This window comes from Zeugodacus cucurbitae, chromosome 2 (genome assembly GCF_028554725.1).
Source record: "Zeugodacus cucurbitae isolate PBARC_wt_2022May chromosome 2, idZeuCucr1.2, whole genome shotgun sequence".
Classification (NCBI taxonomy): Eukaryota; Metazoa; Arthropoda; class Insecta; order Diptera; family Tephritidae; genus Zeugodacus; species Zeugodacus cucurbitae.
Genome location: NC_071667.1, coordinates 60,000,843 through 60,022,597, shown reverse-complemented (window position 1 = coordinate 60,022,597; position 21,755 = coordinate 60,000,843). Strand labels below are relative to the sequence as shown.

At 36.8% G+C, this 21,755-nt stretch overlaps 1 protein-coding gene across 2 annotated transcripts in view; it reads left to right on the top strand.

The window, feature by feature from the left end:
* LOC105217139 (cytotoxic granule associated RNA binding protein TIA1) overlaps positions 1-16,478 on the top strand; it is a 299,387-nt gene extending 282,909 nt beyond the window's left edge. The window contains exons 5-9 of one of the 2 annotated variants that reach the window (XM_054230805.1): positions 4,920-5,022; positions 6,401-6,593; positions 12,343-12,693; positions 13,343-13,490; positions 16,340-16,478. In XM_054230805.1, coding sequence (XP_054086780.1) covers positions 4,920-5,022; positions 6,401-6,593; positions 12,343-12,693; positions 13,343-13,490; positions 16,340-16,381 — 837 coding nt within the window. In that variant the 3' untranslated portion in view covers positions 16,382-16,478. Of the gene's footprint in view, positions 1-4,919; positions 5,023-6,400; positions 6,594-12,342; positions 12,694-13,342; positions 13,503-16,339 lie in introns of both variants that reach the window. The other variant, XM_011191997.3, reaches the window with a different exon arrangement.
* The last annotated feature ends 5,277 nt before the right edge of the window (positions 16,479-21,755 follow it).

Genomic DNA, 21,755 nt, shown 5'->3' with positions numbered 1-21,755 from the left:
CTACATTCATGCTGGTGGCGGTGGCCTTCCAGGACCAACCGACCAACCGACCAACCAACCAAACAGTCAGCCAATGTCTATCGACGTTCAAAACAGCATTCCGCCGATTGCAATCGACAAATTGGCTTGCCCGCTTAGATTTACAACCGAGCTCTGTATGTGTGTGTGTGTGTGTGTGTGTGTGCTCAAGCAGTCGATATGTGCTCCACAAAATTAAACTAGCAAATAAACACAGCATTGGCAATTGCCATTGCTAAAGCATATTGAAGCACGTGCGTACACGAATTGGCTTTTATGCGAAAATGAAATTATAATTTTAGCTTACCTAAATGCACTGGCATTCGCTTGAATTACCTGTAGTAGAGGCATTTAAACGAATTTTGTATGTAATTTTGAGCCAATTCAAATGTTTTTGGTTAGTAATGTAGGAATTTATAAATGTTTCATAGTAGAAGAAGTGCAGAAAACGCTTGCAGTTAACGAGATTACATTTGATCTTTCTGGGTTCACATAGGTTTATTAGAAGAAATTATTTTTAAAACAAAAAATATATATTTACCATATTATATAGTATATATCACCTACTTAAATTGCTACCTTGAAGGCGAACACTTCTTGCAACCAGAGACAAAGCCAAGCAGTTAACACTTGCAATAAGTCTGGCGAAAAAACTATAATAAACTAAGAAACTATTTGGTGCAATTGTTTGAGTCTGCGACAAAGAAACAACTCAAGTACACAAAAGGGCAGTCACAGAACAAAAGGTGAAGCAACTGTTCAAACTTTAATCGACAATGAAAACTATGTGCAAAAAGCAATGGACTGCACAAAGCAAAAAAAACCAACAAATCAAAAGAAAAAGTCGATAATCGATGAGACAAATACACTTGGGCTGCTCATCGATTACGAAGTTGTAGCTTTCACACTCCGAGTAATTGTCAAAGAAAACAAAGCACCAAAATAAGTATAAAACAAGTGAGATAAAAGCAAGTAAAGCAGTAAAGCGCAGCGTTGTATTGAAGGACGTGGAGTTTGGTGTTTAAGATGAACTCCTCTGATAATTAGCACAATAGTTATACATATATATTTGTTATAGAAATCAGTGTTGCCAGCTGTTGCTGTTTTTATATTTTTAATTCAACATAAATTATATAACTATTTTTCTCCAGGACCACTTATTAGTACTACATACACTCTACAATGGAGCCAATTATGCTTTCAGTCTGATTGAACGGCTTGTATAGTCGATTCGCTAATCTCTAATGCTTTAATCCGGACTTTTCTTGGAATTGAAAAGGAAAAGCAAAATTTCCCGCAAATGTCGAGAATTCGGCTCAAAAAGTGACATTTTCAGTTGAGAACAAGTTTGGGATGCAAACAGATCTCTACAAATATTTTGTTGAGTTAATGTTGACACAAATGTCCAAGATCGATATAAAACGCTTTAATCGATTTAAACGACCATTTAAATGGCGATTTAAACGGCGGAAGCAAAGTTGTAGACCTAATAATTCATGTTTAAGGATTTATTTTAGAGCAAGGGCATATTTGTATCTCTCTCGGGTTAGGTTATGTTGTTAGGCTGTTTCTCAAAGGGAAACTCACGTAGACTTTAAAAGACAGTCCTTTATGAAGCCTGGACTCCCCTAGATTAGTAATTAGGAGTCGACAAAGTACCCTGAACCTACTACAAATCTGCAGAGATTTTTAACTTCTATATTCGCTATTTCGCGAGCTTGCTCGAAAAATTGAGATCCAGAAATAGCTTCTACAGCTAGCGTACGGTAAGATTTTTAACCTTACAGCGTAGATCCCGATGGGGCAATGGCCAGTAAAAACCCCTACGACCAAGGAGAGGTGAACTATACTGAGGACGAAGAGCTTGGTAGACATCCTGTGATTGGCCAGCGTCTACCCAGCGTAGCGGAGGCCCATCTATCCATTACCAACCCGCAATAGGACGACGGTGCTCCTACATGCTTTGAATAGTGAGTCGGACGTTTCTGATCTTACAAGCTCACCAGCCTTACAATTCTCCGCGATTCCGCTGTGGACAGAAACCCAGAATCCTTAACCAACCTAGAGCGCATAGTCAATGAACTCACCGCTATACTATCCGAGTGGATCATCACCTCCCCTAAGGTTGTGCGCTTCGAAGCAATATATCTCGGGTTTCTGTGATGAGTTTTTAGTGACACATCCGTTCTGGAGATTGCAAAGTCAATTTGGATGAGATAAATAGTTCGATTGGTCGTCTATCCAAAATATAGATTCTATTCACTATTTCGAAATCGATGAACTCAAATATTTGTGTTAATTTGGATAAAATCTCCACACAATTGCAAGATTCTTACGAGAAAACTAAATAATAACCTCTTAAGAGCATATATCCGAGGGTAAGCAGTAATCACCAGAGGCCTGTCAAGATAGTAGACCGGGTGATCTAGAGTATCGGATTACATAACAAGACATAATCGCCTAACCGCTAATAAATTTGTCGCGAAAATTTTGTATATCAGAAATATGCGCTGAGCAGTTTGTAACTTCTATATAATAGAACATTTTTCTCATAATCGAACTGAAGTACCGTCGAACCGTGAAAATTACATATATTAATATGAAATATGTTGCGAGCAATATGTGTGTGATTAAGCCTTTTGGAATCTTCATTATTTACGAATTTGTTTCGAATATATCCCCTTTTATGCGAAAGATATTCATAATAAACCTTTCCGATTTACATTTACCACTATCTGGCAACATGTTGTCGCTATTGTCCTTGGGAATTAAAGCTCTTAATAATGCTGCCACTTTAGTGTTTACAGTTGCTGACTTTTTACACTGTTTCACGGTGACTTTCTTTGTTTCTTTGCACAACTCTTCAAAATTCTTACGCCAGACTTAATTTTTATTTCATCTTGAGTTACATTTCTTTGCTGTTTTTGTTTGTATTGCAAGCTGCAGGCGCCCTCTACTCAATCCAGCTCCATCTAAAAGAACAACAATAACAACACGCTTGATAGAACATATTGCTGTTATTGGCATTCGCTCACATCCCAAATGCCCAAATCGCAAAACTTCGCTGCCAGCGCAACAATGGCATCAACTTTTTCTCATATTTTCTTGCTATTGTTGCATTTTCTCAAACTTGTTATTTACATTGCTTATGTTGCAAGTACTTTCCCTTGGCTTGTTTTCTCTCATTTTTTTGTTGCTTTTTCTTTGAATAGTTGACGTTTTTGTTTTATTAAAATTAGTATATAGTTTTTACATGCATACTTCTAGAATTCTGTTGCAGTTTTTTCACCCTCTTTTGCATTATGGTTTCCACTCTTTTGGCGCTTTCCGCTTGCAGCGCCGCACTGGGCTTCATTGACGCCGCTCTCTGTGTTGACATTGTGGAAAAGTCAATTTAAGTTTGTGCCATTAAGGCGTCAATGGAGGCGAGCGCGCACAAATTTTTGGAAAAAGTTTTATTTCGGGCGAGGGTCGAGCGCTGACAGCCAAACGCCAAGCGCACCCCATTGTGTTTGTTGCCAACGCCTGTGGCTAAAATAAAGAATTTGTTAAGTTTGGCAGTCAGTGGCTTCAGCAGTAGCAGCGCGGCACAAAAGTTGCAACAATTTACAACAACAACGGCACAACATTATTGCTGTAGCATAATATTCTGAGAGCTGTCCACACAGCTAACGGATTAGTCCGGCTGTGGACAGTAACGGTCGTATTCCTTTCGTTTTGGACTGTAAGTCCGCATGTAACGGGTGGTTCATTTAGTGGTATATTTGTTATTACTAAGGAGTAGATATTGGAACGCAGTCTTCATTGGGCTATTTAAATCGGGTTTTAAAAGATATTATATGGACTGATCCGAACTTCGGTTTCAGCAAAATTCCAGAAATCTCACGACTGACTTAAAAAGAAGTTCAGATCTGGCGTATTCAAACTCTTTACGTGGGATAGCGAAATCAGTTGGGGTCTGCAAAGCATATATTAGGGGCTCAGGACGTTGGTACAATAATCCATCTATTCAGTTATTAGTTAGAACAAGAATACCCAGATTACTCATTACAACTCACATGTGTGATGACAACCTCGATGAGATGTTCTTAATAAAAAAATATTTTTAGACCTAAATTTTTATAGAGGACTTGTCCCAACTTTGGTTTAAGAGAAATTTTGGAAAATCTCTCCTTAATCTCAAAATGTAAAGTAATAAATGACAGAGAATCTCAGATCCTAATCTTATGGAACTTGATTGTTCGATGATATCTGCTTGTAATCCAATGCAAATTCAGGAACTGAAGTTATTTGAGGATAGTCCAAGAAAACGTTCAGCCTCGGGAACGATTTCTATTTCAAATGAATAACTGCCGTTATATTTGATCTTAAAAAGATAATAAACCATCGTATGAACCACCCTGTTTGTGTGCCTCGAAGTAATCAACTCGCTGCCACAGCGATTTGTTTGCTTTGCCGCTTTTAAATAATTTGCAAAAAGCGTAAAGGGAATAGTTGAGATTATTTTCTTTGCGAATTGCTGCAGGCTTCGATCGCTCAACGTTCACTTGAACGTCAGCAGATTATCAAAAGCAGATTTATTTATATAAATATTGGCATACATATATGTGTGTGTGTGTACCGTAGTCTATTTTCCAATCAATCCTGCTTCCAGCACCCTGTCCGCCGTGTCAACTATTTACTTTCTATGAATTTTAAACTCAGTTCGACTTTGATTTTGCCAAACAGCGTAGAAATGCAATTAAATTATGCTTAGCTTCACGGAATTTGCGTGTCTTTGCCTTTCATTTGCCATACACTTATTTCCCAAATATATGTAGCGTATTGAAAATACTTTTTATTTGCTTTAAAAGACATTCGCTCATTGCATTCAACTGTATTTGTGCTTTGTCTCATTGCAGGAAGCGGAAAATGCCATTACCGCCATGAATGGCCAGTGGTTGGGCTCTCGTTCGATACGCACGAATTGGGCCACAAGAAAACCGCCGGCGACAAAATTGGATGGTAAGTAAATCAGCGTAATTCCAATGAAAACAGAACGTGTTTGCTATAAAATTGTATAGGAAATAGTAAGAGAAGTGAAATACGAGGGGCACCGCACAAGTTTTGCGTATTTGAAAGATCTGCACAAAGTGAAGGTCCCACTAGCTGATAATCGACCGATATCATTGGAACATAGGATCAAAGGTATTTCAGAAATGACATCGATAAGTGGGAAGATAACTTTCATTTTTGCCTTAACCTGGCGAATCTTCCCAAATATACAAGATTGAACCGAAGACATGAGAAGAAATCAGAAGCTTGTGAATAATTTAATTTCTTCTGCGAACATTCCTGTCCACGACAGTCAGTTGCACGTAATCGGAACAGATCCGGAGTTTTATCCGACCAAGGGCTGTCAACTCAGCAGTTTTCCGCAAAATTATTTCTTATGCCTGGCAATGTTAGACTTTTAAGTTTCATCCATACCTTTAATGGGAAATAGCATATAAATAATTAAAGATCATTCCTATTTACTTTAACTCTATAGCTCTCCGCGAATTGCCTTAAAATTTGGGTTAATTAGACCGTACTTTATATCAATCATTCTTTTCATTAAACTATGAAAATATATCATATACAATAGTATTATGAACTACTTGGATCTATCATTAAAAGATCCCGAAAACTATTCTTAAAATAGACAATGGTTATGAAGTCTCGTTCACCTCTATGAGATCAAACCAATCCTAAAATAAAATTAAACTAGATTAGATTAGATTAGATTAAGAGTTGAGGAACGCACTGCAATCTAAGTTCAATGGTGCCCTCTCCTATTATCACAGAATACCATCCAACATCTTCGAGTTAAGAAAACTTTATAGTTTTATGGGGCTAATGGACGCGATACTTTCACTTTGGGTATATAGAGACCCCATTGCCTGACTCATTTTCTTCGCAATCACCGGGCAGTCAAGGAGTAGGTGCTCAGAAGTCTCCGCTGCTAGATCATAGAACCAGATTCCGAGTCTGCATTGGCCAGTATAAATTGCCACTAGTTGTCTCATTTTGTTTCTTGGGAGCGCAATTAGTTGTTTAAATCTAATCAAATTGTACCCTCCGAGAAACAGTTTGGAGTGGCGAACCCCCTGCAAGTGCAGCCAATAGCGGTTCCTACTTGCCACTTCATCATCTAGTAGTCAAAAACAAAATTTAACTAAATATGGACCCATATATTTTCCTTTATCTCTTTGATATCCGTACTTCTTAGTGCCCCTCGTATTTTAACACTTACTTATACATTCATTAAACTCTCCGCTTTTCATACCACACCTTTTGCGAACGCATACAGTTTTTGTGTTTTATTGTTTTTGTATTAATCGACTTTGCTATTTTCCATTAGTTAATGCCAAACCTTTGACCTTCGATGAGGTGTACAACCAAAGCAGCCCCACTAATTGCACCGTCTACTGCGGTGGCATCAATGGCGCATTGTCCGGCTTTCTAAACGAGGATATTTTGCAGAAAACTTTCTCTCCCTATGGCACAATTCAGGAGATAAGGGTGTTCAAGGACAAAGGATATGCATTTGTGCGGTGAGTTTCCATTTAAAAACGTGAATAAAAAGCAAAATATATTACATGACATCAAGTTAAAGTTTCGCAGTTTCGCAAAAAGTGCAAATGTGTGCTTAGACACGCACGAGCATTGCGAGTAACATCCACACAACATACAAATGAGAGCACACGTAAATATACTGCATATGAATATTAGGTATTCGTGCACAAAATATGGGTATTTAAGGGAGCTACAATGCACAGACAACGTTGTCACAATTGTGCGAATATATTTCAGATTTTTTTATTTACAAACTTATATTAGCTTATATAGTTACATAGAGTTAGGTATGATTAGCTGTATTTTTACCAAATTGTTGCTTTCGGCATAGTTGGCACTGAAATATTTGGAAAATTTAAATTTGCTTCAATTTACTGCTTTTTTGGAAGTTACTTTTAATTGAGCCGAGCATTTTGTTTTAAAATTAGTACAATTATTAGCATAAATGGTTTCTGGTTACCATGCCTCATATGATAAATTTAATTAAACTATATAAATAAATAGTCAAAGTAGTTGTACGACTAGCGGGAATATTATGTTGAATAACGATTCTCTGTGTTTTTAGTGGTGTGAGTCTTCCAAAGGACCTTGTCAAAATTAAATTCTTATTGTGTTCTAAACAATCCGAGATTAATACTGATCAGCCTTCATTCCTACGAAAGTACATTTGATGCCATTATGTATGGAACTCGATTTCTTTTGTATGACCACCACGGGCACGCTTGCAGAAGTCCACAAGCTGAACCTAATTTTCGACGGTTTTCAAGCATTAATAGGTCGATACTGTTGCAATTTCGCGTTCGATATTCGTACGAAGTTCAGCAATCGCCGCAGGCTTGTTGGCATAGACCATATACTTGATGTAGCCCCACAGCAAATAGTCTGACGGCGTCAAATCGCACGACCAAGGACGCCAATTGATCTCGATCATCACGGAAGAAGTACGACCCAATGACGACGCCGACCCATAAACCGCACCAAACCCTATTTTTTCGGGATGCAATGGTGACTCATGGAGTTCGTGTGGATTGCTGTCTGCTCAATATCGAATATTTTGATTATTGACGAACCCATTCAGCCAGAAATGCGCCTCGTCGCTGAATCGATCATTTTCAAGTTGATGCTCAGCCCAACACAAGAACATACGACGATTCTGGTGGTCAAGCGGCTTCAGGTCTTGCATCAATTTGATTTTGTAAGGATGTAGATCCAAGATCTTTTCACAAAATTCGCCTTAACGACGTCGCAGAAATGCCCAACGCTTGAGAACGACGTGTGAGAGACTGATTTGAGTCTTCCTCAATTGATGCGCTAGCGGCAGCAATATTCTCGACACTACGGCCACTTCTTTGTCCCACTGGCACGGGAACATTTCGTAGTGTGTCCCACTAAATTTCTCCACTAGACGCTCAATTGTTGAGCTGACAGGACGATTAAGACGGTCATAAATTGGATGTAGCGCTCTTAAAGTTAAGGTCACTGACTCCGCATTTCGGAAGTAAATTTTAATAATTTCGGTTCGTTGTTGGATCGTATATCTTTCCATGAGGGCAAATGGCAAACCTTACTAAAGAGAAATGAAATCAAAAGATCGGATAAAATATGGCGTCATTTGCTGTCCCTATCGTTCTACTTTTGTAGCGTCCGTATTGAAAAACCCTTTATTTTGAGGAGCTCGAATCACAAGCGATCAATGATCACGAATAATTCTGGTGATCGCGAATGGAATTAGATCTTCTGTATTACATATAAAAAATAATCTTTCACACAACAAAACAAGTATTTAATAGCTAGACTAGCTGAGCCACTACTCATCCATATCTCTCAAATAGCATTATCTCACACTTATTTATTGTTGTGTTTGTAGATTAGCTGCCAGAGTGCGCCTGCTCCTTTACTGCATTGTTGTTATTGTATTATAGCTTTAGCTCATATTCGCCCCACTTACAGTTAGCTGCATTGCATAGTCTACACACTTGCATGCGTGTGTATTGTTGCAGCCACTTCACTGTTAAGTCAGTTGTTGCAGCTTGTTGTATTGTTTTTAGCCCTTTTTTCCGAATTTTCTTTTGCGCATTGTTGTTGCTGTTGTTGTTCAGGGTATTGTGTTGCATTGTCTTGCTGTGTTTGCCAACATAATGAGCTTGGAGACTTCAAATACCGAGGGTGCCAGCTTTTGTTGTTGTTGTTGCTACCGAAGCCATTGGTAATGCTTTTGATTTTACTGCAACAATGCTTACAACAGCTTTTCCGCAGCAAAGCACATGGTTATGTAGTAAGTTGATTGAGCTGTTAAAGCACTCGAGTGGTACTAGTTCAATGTGGAGTAGTAGTGGGCCATTCACTAACTATTCTCCTCATATAAAGTGGTTTTCAGATTATTTGTAGGCTGACTTCTAAGGATTCAGTTAGATTTTTGTGATCAGCAAAGTACTCGGTTAGGATCCCCAAACATATCTTACTTATACCTCCATAAGAACCAGTCTAACTTCAGTAAAGACTCTTCTCTATTCAACAGCATTCCCACATACTTACTTACATGTTTGTCTGTATGTATTGAAGGATATATGCAACACACTGTCAGCTGCCATGTTGACACAAAAGGCCGCATTGCACCGTTATACCAGTGCACTGATGCACTAAGATTGAGCGAGTCACGAATCCCTTGGCCGATTGCACAACTTTCACGCTTTGTTCGCTCTGCTAACTGCTAATACTGTGAACACTACAATTTAGCTGTTGTTGTTGTTGTTTTCAGTGTTGTCCTTCTTATGTAAGTGAGGGAAAATAAAAGCTATTAGTATGCACAGAGAAGCGCATCCCCCATGCATTTACATTTCCAACATATCGACTTTAAATAAGTGGCATCTAAAAAGCAATCTACTAAATTACGAACAATTTTTTTCTGCTGCTTTTGGAAATTCTCAATTTTAATTCCCAACACTTTTAAACTTAATGCTCTCTCTAGTTTAATTTGCTGTGGATTTTTTAGGAGAAGCAAATATTTTATTTTATCCTGATTTAAAACTGAACTGAACTGAACTCAACCCGAACTTTATAATATTGCCACAGCACCTTATTCTCTCATTGACTCTACAACCACCTAAGTGATTTTTTTAATTGTCACATTGAAGCAGATGATAGATATAAAATTCAGTTAATCGATCACCAAAATACTAATTTTGGTTCCAAGAAAATTTTATTTAACCTCCCAATATTTCATACAAGAATTCAAAGAGTTCAAGTGAAATTATTAATAACGGTACTGAATTCTGGCGATAAAGTAGATGATTATGAAGCTCCATTACTAAACAAATCACATTTGACCATAACTCAAATACATGTAAGTGTTTTAAATTTTTAATCTCACAGCTCGGACACTAAGCTGAAGATCTTCGGGCGCAAGTCGAAACTAATGTGAGCGCAGCGTTCTTCATATTGGTTTCGCAGAGCTAGACGCTATTGATAATGTTTTGAAGACTTCAGCTATTGCTGAAGTGAAGCTCAGGGAAGCTACCACCAACAAAAAACAAAAAATAATCGACGAAATGGGTCAATGTTCAACATAACGATCGATGTTTATACTCTCGCAACAAAGATGCTAAGAGAGTATAATAGTTTTGTTTATATAACGGTTGTATGTAACACCCAAAACTAAACGAGTTAGATATAGAGTTATGTACACCAAAATGAACAGGGTGAAATCCGTATGTATGTCCGTCCGTCCGTTCGTCCGCCTGTGCAAACTGTAACTTGATTAAAAATTGTGATATCTTGATGGAATTTGGTACACGTGTTTCTTGGTACCATAGGAAGGTTGCTTTCGGAGATGGGCCAAATCGGACCTCTTCCACGCCCACAAAATGGCGAAAACTGAAAACAAATCATGTGCCATAACTTTTTTAAAATTTGGCACACAATGAAGAGAGATATTTGGATGTAAATTTTTTGGGGAAGTGGACGTGGATCCGCCCACCTTATTAAGTCTTTTGTACATATCTCGTCAACTACTAAAGCTATAGCAAGGAAACTCTCTAGAGTCGTTTCTTTTAGACACTACCTTATATAATCCAAAAATGGAGGAAATCGAATTATAACCACGCCCACCTCCCATACAAAGGTTATGTTCAAAATTACTAAAAAGTCTTTAATTCAGTAAGGAAAAACACCAGACGCCTCAAATTTCTTTTAAAGATGGTACAGAAAGGCTGCACTCAAGTTGGTATACACAATTTTAATTGGGTATGGCTCCGCCCATCTCAGAAACTACCTGACCAATTTCATTGAAATTCTATTCATAATAAGTTTTTAGGGTTCCATATATCGAACAGGAGGACCTCAGTGCTTCTAATACATTTTTTAATAAAAATATATGTAAGTCTCTCAGATATTTTGAAGTAATTAAAAGGAAATATTTTTCTTCTAATAATATGTCTCCCTGCCAAAAATGAGTGAAATCGGGTCATAACTTCACCTATCTCCCATACATCTTGTATTAGGGTTTCCAACTTTCAATGGATTTATACCATATGTGTATATGACGAATGTGTGGGTCAAATTGGTATGATTTTTTGAAAAATAAATTCCGAGAGTATAAAATGTTCGGTTACACCCGAACTTAGCCCTTCCTTACTTGTCTCTATATAATTTACCTCATTAACCGTAAATGATTCCGACTTATGTGTAAATTATATTTCTAGTATAAAATTCTACCATTACTTGACAAATACTGAGTGCGACAGATCTCAAAATAAACCACCATGATTGATATAAAAGTTAATTTTATTGTGGATAAAATAAGGGTTCTATTATTGTCAATGGTACCGTCATCTTGACTTACGGATTCATGCTTCAGCTAATTTAGACTTATGGAAATCAATTCTTTAGTTAATCTAACGGTGAAACTTTAATGGAAGTTTTACTATGAAGTACAAAGACAGCATGAAGAAGCAGATTCTTATAACTGAACTAACAAAGCCTTAGTCATTGATTCCGAAAACAAAGCCATCAATAGAAGTCGCCTTAAAAAATTATTGATTGGGCACGTATCGAACCAAACGGATCATGTTTGTTAAACAAAAAATAGTTCATGGTAAACAAATGTTGGTTAATATATGTTGCGTCATGTACATAAAAATTTTCAGTTGGAGATCTGTCCAAAATATTTTCAGTGCTCGAACAGAACAATCAGAATATCTTCGAAAGTACTATCTATAGATGTTTTGAGTAGCGCTACTGCAACGCCACCTAGCGGATTCAGTAATTACCATTACACTTCCCTTGTACGTTTTAGACTTAACTATTTTAGCTTCATTGGATTTAAATTAAATTCTGAATTAATAAATAATATTAATTCAAGAATTCCTGATTATGAAATGTTGGTAATTGTCTTTGGAGGTGATTTCAATCCATTGTGATATGAGATATGGGGCGTACTGTCAATATAATTAGTATATTTAAAAAATTTTTTAATTTTCCAAAATAAATGAAATCTTAATTATCTGTCTGAAACACACGAATACAATTATATGCTAATATATACGAGCACCTACTACATATTTATATTTATCAATACACCATATCAAATTCCATTCCATCTAACTAAAACTCCATCCCCCAGCAAAGAGAAAAACAAGCATTTTTATTGCCCTAAAGCAAATGACACGACTTAAAAATAATCATCTTAATATATTTCATTTAAATACGCTCATAAATAATTCGTTACAGTTTCTCCACCAAAGAGGCCGCCACCCATGCCATTGTCGGCGTACACAATACGGAAATCAATCAACAGCCAGTGAAATGTGCGTGGGGCAAGGAGAGCGGTGACCCCAATCACATGTCGGCCATCGCCGGGCAAGCACTAAGCCCCGGCTTTCCATTCGGTACAGCAGCAGCGGCGGCAGCGGCAGCCGCATATGGGCAACAAGTGGCCGGCTATTGGTATCCACCGGCACCGACATATCCCACAGCTGCGCCCACGCCCGCCAACGCCCTACAGCCGGGACAATTTTTGCAAGGCATGCAAGGATTTACAACCTACGGACAATTTGCTGGCTACCAACAAGGATATATGGGGTAAAGATAGACGTTTTTATAACTGAGTGTAGTTAAATTGATATCGCTAAGGAGCATATGCGAGAAATGGTTGACAGTAGATAGCGTTTAAAAATATATTGGTTTATACAATATAAGAGCATTAGGGTGTTACTTAAATGTGGGGAAAAAATATTTTACTTAGATTTTCTAGACAAAAACGGAAAAAAAATAGATTTATATACAGCAGCATGAGTTCTAGATATCTCTATATATTCGAGTCAAAATTTTATAAATATATATATTTCCTTAATCTTCAAACGGTTATTTGAATATTCCAATCATCAAAACGGTCTAAAATTTGAGATTTCATATATCTGTCCTTGATATTATTGATAGAGGGAACTAGTATGATGTAAATACAGCTTTTTGATTTTTTAAGGACCACCCTAAATTAGAAGTAAACTATATTTATACTGAAAAAATTAGTTAAAGTTTTGTTAAAAGTGTTAGTTTAACAAAATGTAAATGTTTAAAGTTGTCTTTTTCCATAAAAATTTAAAAATTCACTATTTTATTAAAAAAGTGGAAATAAACTGGAAAGAACATGTATCAATAATATCTACTTTCTAGTAAAAAAAAAAAAAAATTAAACAATTTCTATAACTTTCTCATTTTCCATTCCATCTAGCATGGGCGTACAGATTCCCGGCACTTGGCAAAGTGTGCCACCACAAGCGCCGTTAGCGGGCGCTACCGCTCCACAAATTGCACAAAGCGTCGGCAGCGGTCTGCCACAAGCCACCGGCGTTGTCGCCTACCCGATGCAACAGTTTCAGGTTAGTCCACAGGTGAGTCTACACACACACACGAATACACAAATATTTTTGAATACCGAAGAAATCTAGACAGAAATCATACAAGCGATTAAAAGTAGCATGAATACAAAAAAAAAAATGGAATTTAAATGCTTTTCCGCTTTTCTGCTTCGCCGACTGAGCATATTGCATGCGGACTTGTGTGCAACAAAGCTCAGCAATGGCGTACACTTATCACAGCAGCACTAGCTGGTGACACATTGAACCAGTGAACTTTTTAGTGCTTTGTACGCCTTTCTGTCTTCCTGCCTCACTCACTGCACTCACCGCACAACTAACGGTAAATTCACATATATTCATACATGTGGCAACCCACAGACGGGGCACATATTATGCGACAGCAGCTTTTCAATGCTTACACGCTTTCAATTCGATTTCAATGCGTTCTTTGTGTCGAATGTTGTTGGCGCAACGCAAATCGTAGCAACCAACAATAACGGTACATTTGTTGGCATTCACTTAGAAATACCTGTAGACATGGCATTTAGGTTCGAGTGCAGAACTTAACTTTTGTGCAACCGTTTGAACGCAGCAGTTGACATTGCTGGCCTAAATGGCCTCAACTCAATGGACACTCAATGACTGCGACTCGGTTACCTTGCCAAAACAGTGAAAATTCGGATACAAAATATTTCAAAAATCTCGGGATTTTTGAGTGACATTTAATACTCTCAAATGATTTCATTTGGGATTATTAAGATATCTTTCGAAGCAGATCTAGATCTAGTAATGGAGTCTTAATATGTTTCAGTCTCGAAATGGGTTATGTCATTCCCAATCCAATATTATTTCACGTACCTCAATTAATGTCCATCAGGGTAACCAGATCCAAGCTGTAAAACTCAAGGATATACTCGTATGACCATAGCCAATTCTTATTACCCCACTACTAACCTTCATTTTCCCGCTCAATCGTTCGGACGCTAGTTCATTCATTTGTTCGGCATTTGCAATCGAAAGGCGATCAGGCGAGAAGCCGATTTAGCGCCTACACGGCTTTGAGACACCGCACGTCATGGACGCACATATGTGTGCACCGCTTTATTTTTGCCCATTTCGGTTTTGCCGTTGCTTCCTTTTGTTGTTTTTGGTAGATAACAGTATACGGTTAGCTTTGTTGTTGTTTTTATTTTCACTGTTGTCTTTCATCTTCTGTTTGTGATGCAACTCCTTTCAATTTTTTTAAGCTAGTGTGTTTCTACGTTGGCGATTCAAGACTATTAGAGTGAGTCACGTTCCACACCAAAAATGACTAGTTCAAAAGTTTTTGGTATCATGTTAGGTTAGGTTAAGGGGTAGATCTCCGCCACAGCAGATAATCTCACTTAGACAAATTCGACTGCCCTTTGTGATACCCGGATAGTCCTGACTCATTTCTAAGTCCCGTTGATTCCTCTTCGACTTCTTCCAAATAGCTTTGGCAACTAGCGTTTGACTTGTTTCCAAGCCTCACCGCGTGTGTGCCTATTGGCGACAACAGCTGGAAGCACCGTTTTCGATCCACAGCAGGCCAAAAAGACCTCGCTACTACACAGGTGATGGTTGTTCTCCAGCGTTTGGCGAGCTCACTAGAAGTCAGTTAATCTAGCATTCTAACACAAGGGGACCACAGACTACCCCCACGCTTCCACCACGGCGTCAATGTTGCTAGGGTACCCTCCCTTGAGAGCTGATCTGCTTTGCAGATTCCAGCGATTCCGCGGGGACCGGGTACCCACACAAGTCGGATTACAAAGTAGTTCGAAGCCACTGATAACAATGTAAACTCCAGCTTACTAGCTTAGATCGCACTGTCACCGAATTCATGGACAGTATTGTCGCTCTGCTATCGGAGTGAATATACACCTCTCTGAAAGATTCCGCACTTCGAAGCAGTATATCTACTGCTACCTGAATGCCAGCCACCAGTTAGCTTGTTTTTTAAAAGTTTCATTTATAAAGGCTCGAGTTTTTTTAATAACCCATCAAGTTAAGGCAACCTATTCTCGACCCCAGAACGAGTGGAGTTCCCTTGTCCTTTTGCTATCTCTATTAAACTGCTGAGACCCATGTTATTTCATTCAAGCGTTCGAAAAACTACTTGCCTTGTAGTGAGATTTTTGTCCACATAGCATCGGAAATCAAATGAGCTCCTTGTGCTCAGTAAGTGACGCCCCTCCCTCTACTCATTGTTCGATTGCTCTACAACATCGGAATTTGTTGACAGTTTGAAACTGGAATTTTCAATAAATCCAACAAACCTTAAAAAAAAATTCCAAACTCCCACACTCCCTAATGTTTGTACATAGCTCCATAGATATGGATGCGTATTTATTGTTACAAAAGCAAAGTCAAAAGGCGACCACTTTCGTCGCCTCAAGGACAATGCGTCACTTTGAAACGATGTCATCATTGTACGCCGAAGACAATAGACACAAATAGGAGACAGCTATTAGGTGTAGTTGAATAGTTAAAGTTTAAACATTCACTCATTATATGGAAGAGAATAAAATTGCAATGCATTTACTCAAGAAAAGTATAAATTTGACACCAAGGTACTCCTTGCTTACTATTCAAGTCCATAATTCCACTAAAAAAATAATTTTTCTTCTAAAATTAATTTTCCGAAAAAATATGTCAAGAGAACTTGATGTAAACAACTCGTCATTTTTAAATAAAACAACAAATTTTACTCGAAGAAATACAAATCCAACACATACAAACATTTTTCGAAAAAAAAACAAGTGGCACATGGCGTATGAGTAACATTTTGTCGATGTAATTTACTTAAACCCTTCCTCTCTCTCGCTCTCTTTTTTACACAACTACAGCTTGCTGAAGACGAATGGCTAGCACCGAGCCTGCTAGTGTAGCTGCCATGATGGCCCGCATTTGCAACAACAAATGGAGCAACAAATGCTGCCAATGCTGCAGCAGCAACAACAACATTATGTGCCTGCACCAAAGTCACTGTAGCACCGCCGATACAGGCGCCGCTACCCACTGCTATTGCACCGTTGGCAGCAACAGCGACAACAACAACAAATGCAGCGGGCACCGCTATATTGGCGGTGCAGCCGCACAATGCAGTGCAACAGCATCAACAACAACACCAGCAGCAGCTAACACACTATCAGCAATGCGGTGTGCAGCAACATAGCCAGCAGCAGCAGCAGCATTATCACATACAGCAGCAGCAACAACAACAGCAGCAGCAACATAGCACACAACAGTTGCAGCAGCAACAACAACAACAATATTGGACATTTCAGCAGGTAACAAACAACGATTACTCCCCGCAGCATCAACAGACAGCGCAACAACAGCAAGAACAACTACACCAACAACAAACACATTTAATTGATTTGTATAAGGAATGAAGCTATAAGATAACGAGTATATTTACAGTTCAAGTGCAAAACAGTTATTGCAAAGTAAAATTTGGCATATTACAAATACAAATACAAAAGTATATTTTGTAATTGATATGTGAGGGTATATGAGTGCTGAATGCAAATCTACAAAATCTACAAAAGCAAACGAGTAACTGTAACGAGTAACTACAAGCATACATACATACTTATTAGAGCATATATATACACACATATATATTGATAAAAGTAGTCCTGAATGTTGTAGTAGACACGCACAATGTTGAGTAGCGAGCAGATATTAAATTCATTGTATTACACATTTTACGAGCGAATGCTAGAAAGCCAAGTTCGCCAGGTCCTCTTAAAATTATTTTAATTTTTTATTATTTGAGCTTTTATATACATGACCCACAGATATAATCTATAAAATTATAAATTAGACACCTTTCTCTGTTTCTGTTTCTTCAAAATATCTTCTTCAAAAACTACAAAATTTATTTCTGGTATGGTAGATGTGCCTATGAGTACTTATCTGTTAAAGATTGATGTCCCCTCAAGTAAATATAACCTACTCTTTGTCAGTGAATATGCTGTGAAAATTGTAATTTTGTGGCTTTTGATGCGGATTGTGGCTAGACGTTCATCCACCGGGGTGAATGCCAGGACTCGGCGACGGAGTCTCTCTCCCACCACAAATCCAACACCAAATTTGCGCTCCTTTATATGGCCGCTGTAGTAGATGTCACAAGGACCCACCTTCTTCCGTCCTTGTACCGTCCATCGCACTTCTTGGATGGCGGTAATGTCAGCCTTTAGTTGTATGAGGACATCAACCAGCTGGGCAGAGGCACCTTCCCAATTAAGGGTCCGGACATTCCAGGTGCATGCCCTCAAATTGTGATACTTAAAACGTTAGCAGGGGTCGTCATAAAAAGTGGAGTTTCTCTTCCGAGGCTCTGTCTGGTTTTTTTATGTGGTGGGTCCTAAACCCTACGCACAACTGCAGAAGTGAGCTTTGTCTTCTCACTTTAGCTCGCCTTCAAACGGATGTCTGTTGGTTACACAGAGGTATCCTCTAAAACTGAAAGTAGTGAGCTGCTTGAGTCATATGCAAAAGAATCGTTCCTGGCCACTCCCAAGTGAATGGCAATCAGAAACTTTCCTCACTTGCATGAACTTCTACATATGACCTCATCCCCATTTTCGATTTTGTATTTGAAAATGATTTTCAAAGAGTGAAGAGGGCATGCTGTGAAAGTGAGAAAATACACAACAACTGACAAACAAAATTTATGATCGGCAATTAGTTTTTTCTACCAATTGTGAAAAGACTAGTGTCACAGTTATCAGAGATATGAACATTTTTACAGCAAAATGGAAACAATATCAATATAACAACCAAATTAGTAGACAGTCAAACTAAAAAACTTAAAATAATAGTTAATTACTCCACACAGAGTTCTAAAGGGTTGACTTCCTAAAACATTGGAATAAATTAATTTATGAATACCAGCAGATACACGTACACTCAACCGCAAACTCAACTTTTCCTAAAAGAATATTTAAAATAGCTACAAAAATATTTGAGTTTCAAGTACAATTAAGTACATACAATTTGAATATGTGCGTACAATATTGACTTAATAAATGTTTAGTAGACACTACAGTCATATTAGTATATTAACTGCTAATGCAATATTAACCGAACCTATAAAAATTATTTTTGATAAAGATACCACACATATAAATATAGAAAAATCACACACATGTATGTGTTTGTGTCCGGCAGTGAGCATAACTAGAGTTCTTTGCTTGCAATATTTGCAAAATTAAATTAAATAACTTAAACTATACGTAAATTCTAATTTTCCCAAGTGTATGACTTTCTTGGATGTATGTATGTGCATGAAAAACAAAAATACAATATGAAATATATAAATCTAATAGATATACCAATATCATATATGTATGTACACACACCAAATGAAATGAACAAATGCAGCGAAAATCAAACAGGAATATTCAAAGAACTATGTATACTATATAGAGTATAGTGAAAAAGGTAATGCAAAACAAAAACAAAAAATTCAAAAATAAATAATAGAAATGTGAAAGGGAAATGGCAAAACAATTACTACTTCCGATTAAGGGGAACCACCCCCATTCTCGGTTTAATAAAATCTTTTTTTTATTTAATTCAAACCTATAACTATTTAAGAATGTTCTTTTAAAATTTCAAGAACAAATTTCATTGAAGATTGAACGTAGGTAGAGCCAAACATGTACTCTTTCTAATCTCGTTGGAATTCTTGGTTCCAGTGAGCGGAAATCACATGCGCCGCCGAAAAGAAGGACTTTTGTTTGTTCACAAAAAACAACAACAAAAAATATGTAAAATTTGTTTCTTCTTTTTTAAGTCTTCAAGTACATGTATGCAAAGTTACAACCCTAAAAAATAATGGTTTATTAGTTGTTTGAAAGTTAGAAATCAATAATATTAGGATTTTTCGAATTTTTTGTGAGATATTTTATTATAGTTATGAAAGCCGAAGGCACCAAAATTATGATTATCATCATCTTTTTAATAGAACATTATAACTCAGAGTTTAGCTGGATACTGGAAATACTCTTTCAATGTAGTCCATCCATTCAGAACTATTCATAGTAAACATTTTTAAATGTCAAAGTCCGATGACATATGATGGAATGCTGGTATTATGAAAAAAAAACTGATGTCTCCTCCAACAACTTCTCATAGCAAAGTTAACATATGGCGAGTTCGAAGTGCTGGTTTTAGAACGTTCTACAGTCAAATGAGATTCTATTGAGGTTGCTATCTTGGATATGTTTTATTATAATTGGTCCGTACTTTCTTCGCGAACCAGCTTCAAAAATTGACTTTTTTGTATCTGGTCTTTTTCGATTTTTTTACAACACTTCGATCGAGTCGCTAAAATTCTATTATTTCTTCGATTTTTCCTTATGTACGATGCACGGCTATAACCGGCTAAACGGTTCCAATGCCAATCACATACGATGCTCCATAAAATAACAGAGTAGTGAATTCATAAGATATCAATCGCAGATTTTTTTTATTCAAAATAATTTCCGGGAATGTTTTTTTTTTCGAGAAAATAGAATTTCTCCTCTTTGCGTAAAAATCCCTTAATCGCCTAAAATTGAACTCTTCAACTGGATTGATGGCATTGTTGCTGATGCAAACTATTCCGAATAGATAATACGATGGGCATATATTATGTGAAAATCCCCGATCTGCTTTTAGTACTGAATCTTCTAGTATCAAAACAGAAGTAAAAGTTGGATTCTCAATAGTAATATAGTATCACGTCCATATATACTAAATGTAGGAATGGGTTTGGTTCGCAACTTGAATTATATTAACTGTGGTTTTTAGATGAGAAACAATTTTTTTGACACCAAATGGCCCCTTAAATGTATGAAATTGAAGTTTAATTTATATTTTAGTTAATTTTAATGAAAAATTGTTTAATTTTGAAATACCGTTAGACACATATAATTTCATATTATTCATTAATATTTCAAATATTTGCCAGAACTACATGAAATGAAGCGAAAAGCCCTAAATATTTGATGAAAACCAAGCAAGCGATTGTTTTTTCATGCACAGCGTGAAACTAAGACATGATATATTACCAAAATAAATAGCCGTTATATTTGATATATGTACAAGTGATAAAATCAAATGCATACTAAATCAAAGTATTAAAATCAAATACAAAGCCATAAAATAGCAGATTAGCACTAAAACAAATCAAACTGCATATTGTAAGTAAGTACATCAAATGTAATCAAAACACACAGACACACACACACATACATACATATATACATGCTTGCGAGCATTAAAAGCAAATATTTGAACTGGACAAAATTAGCAAACTGCTTTTAGACAGTTGGCTAGGCGCACTATTTACTTTGGCCGAAATGTGTTGTTAGCTTTAGTGTGTTGTAGCCTGATAAAATTATAATTACAGCAGCAACAACAACAACAAGAAGAAACCCATAAGCGCTGTACTAAATTAGTTTAAATAATCACATATACATACATACATATGTATGATGGTAGTAGTAGTAATTAAACATAAGTAACGGTTGAGCATTAACCGCTTAAGTCTAAGCATAAGAGTCAAGCCATATGTAAATGTAACAGTAACTGTAACTGTATGTGTAGTCATAAATGTTATGTCATGTAATGTACTGTATGTATGTAAATGCACCGCACCAAAATTGTTTATGTTTATGTTTGAAGCAAAAGTCTTGCATGACAGTTGACAGCTGTGAAAACTAACGCTAAATTAGACGTATGTGATTTGTGAAGGTTGGCGATGAAAAAAAAAACTGAAAAAAAACAAAAAATTGTACACGAGCACCATTGATGTTATTTGTGTATGTGTATGTAGATATATGTATATGTACTTGTAAGCAACAACAACTGTGTAGCGTTTAGTTTAAACAAATTTGTAACGGTATAAGTAGTGAAATACACACACACACAAACAATTAGCGTTATAATAAAAAATTAAGAAAAAAAATTTAGAAAATAAAAGCATACAAAATGGCGTTGAATTGTCAAAATGCATATACATGTATGTGCAAAATATGTGCAACAAAGGAAATTGTAGAAATGTTAGCATAATTTAGGCAAGAAAAAAATTGAAAAATATATAGAAATGACAGAAAATAAATATTAATATACAAATACATATATATTTAATGGAAATTAGCATATGATAAAATATATATATATATATATATTATATAGTAAAACAAAAACCTAAAATTAATGTAGTTAAAAAGCAGAACGCAAAAACAATTCTAACCAAAGAAACTC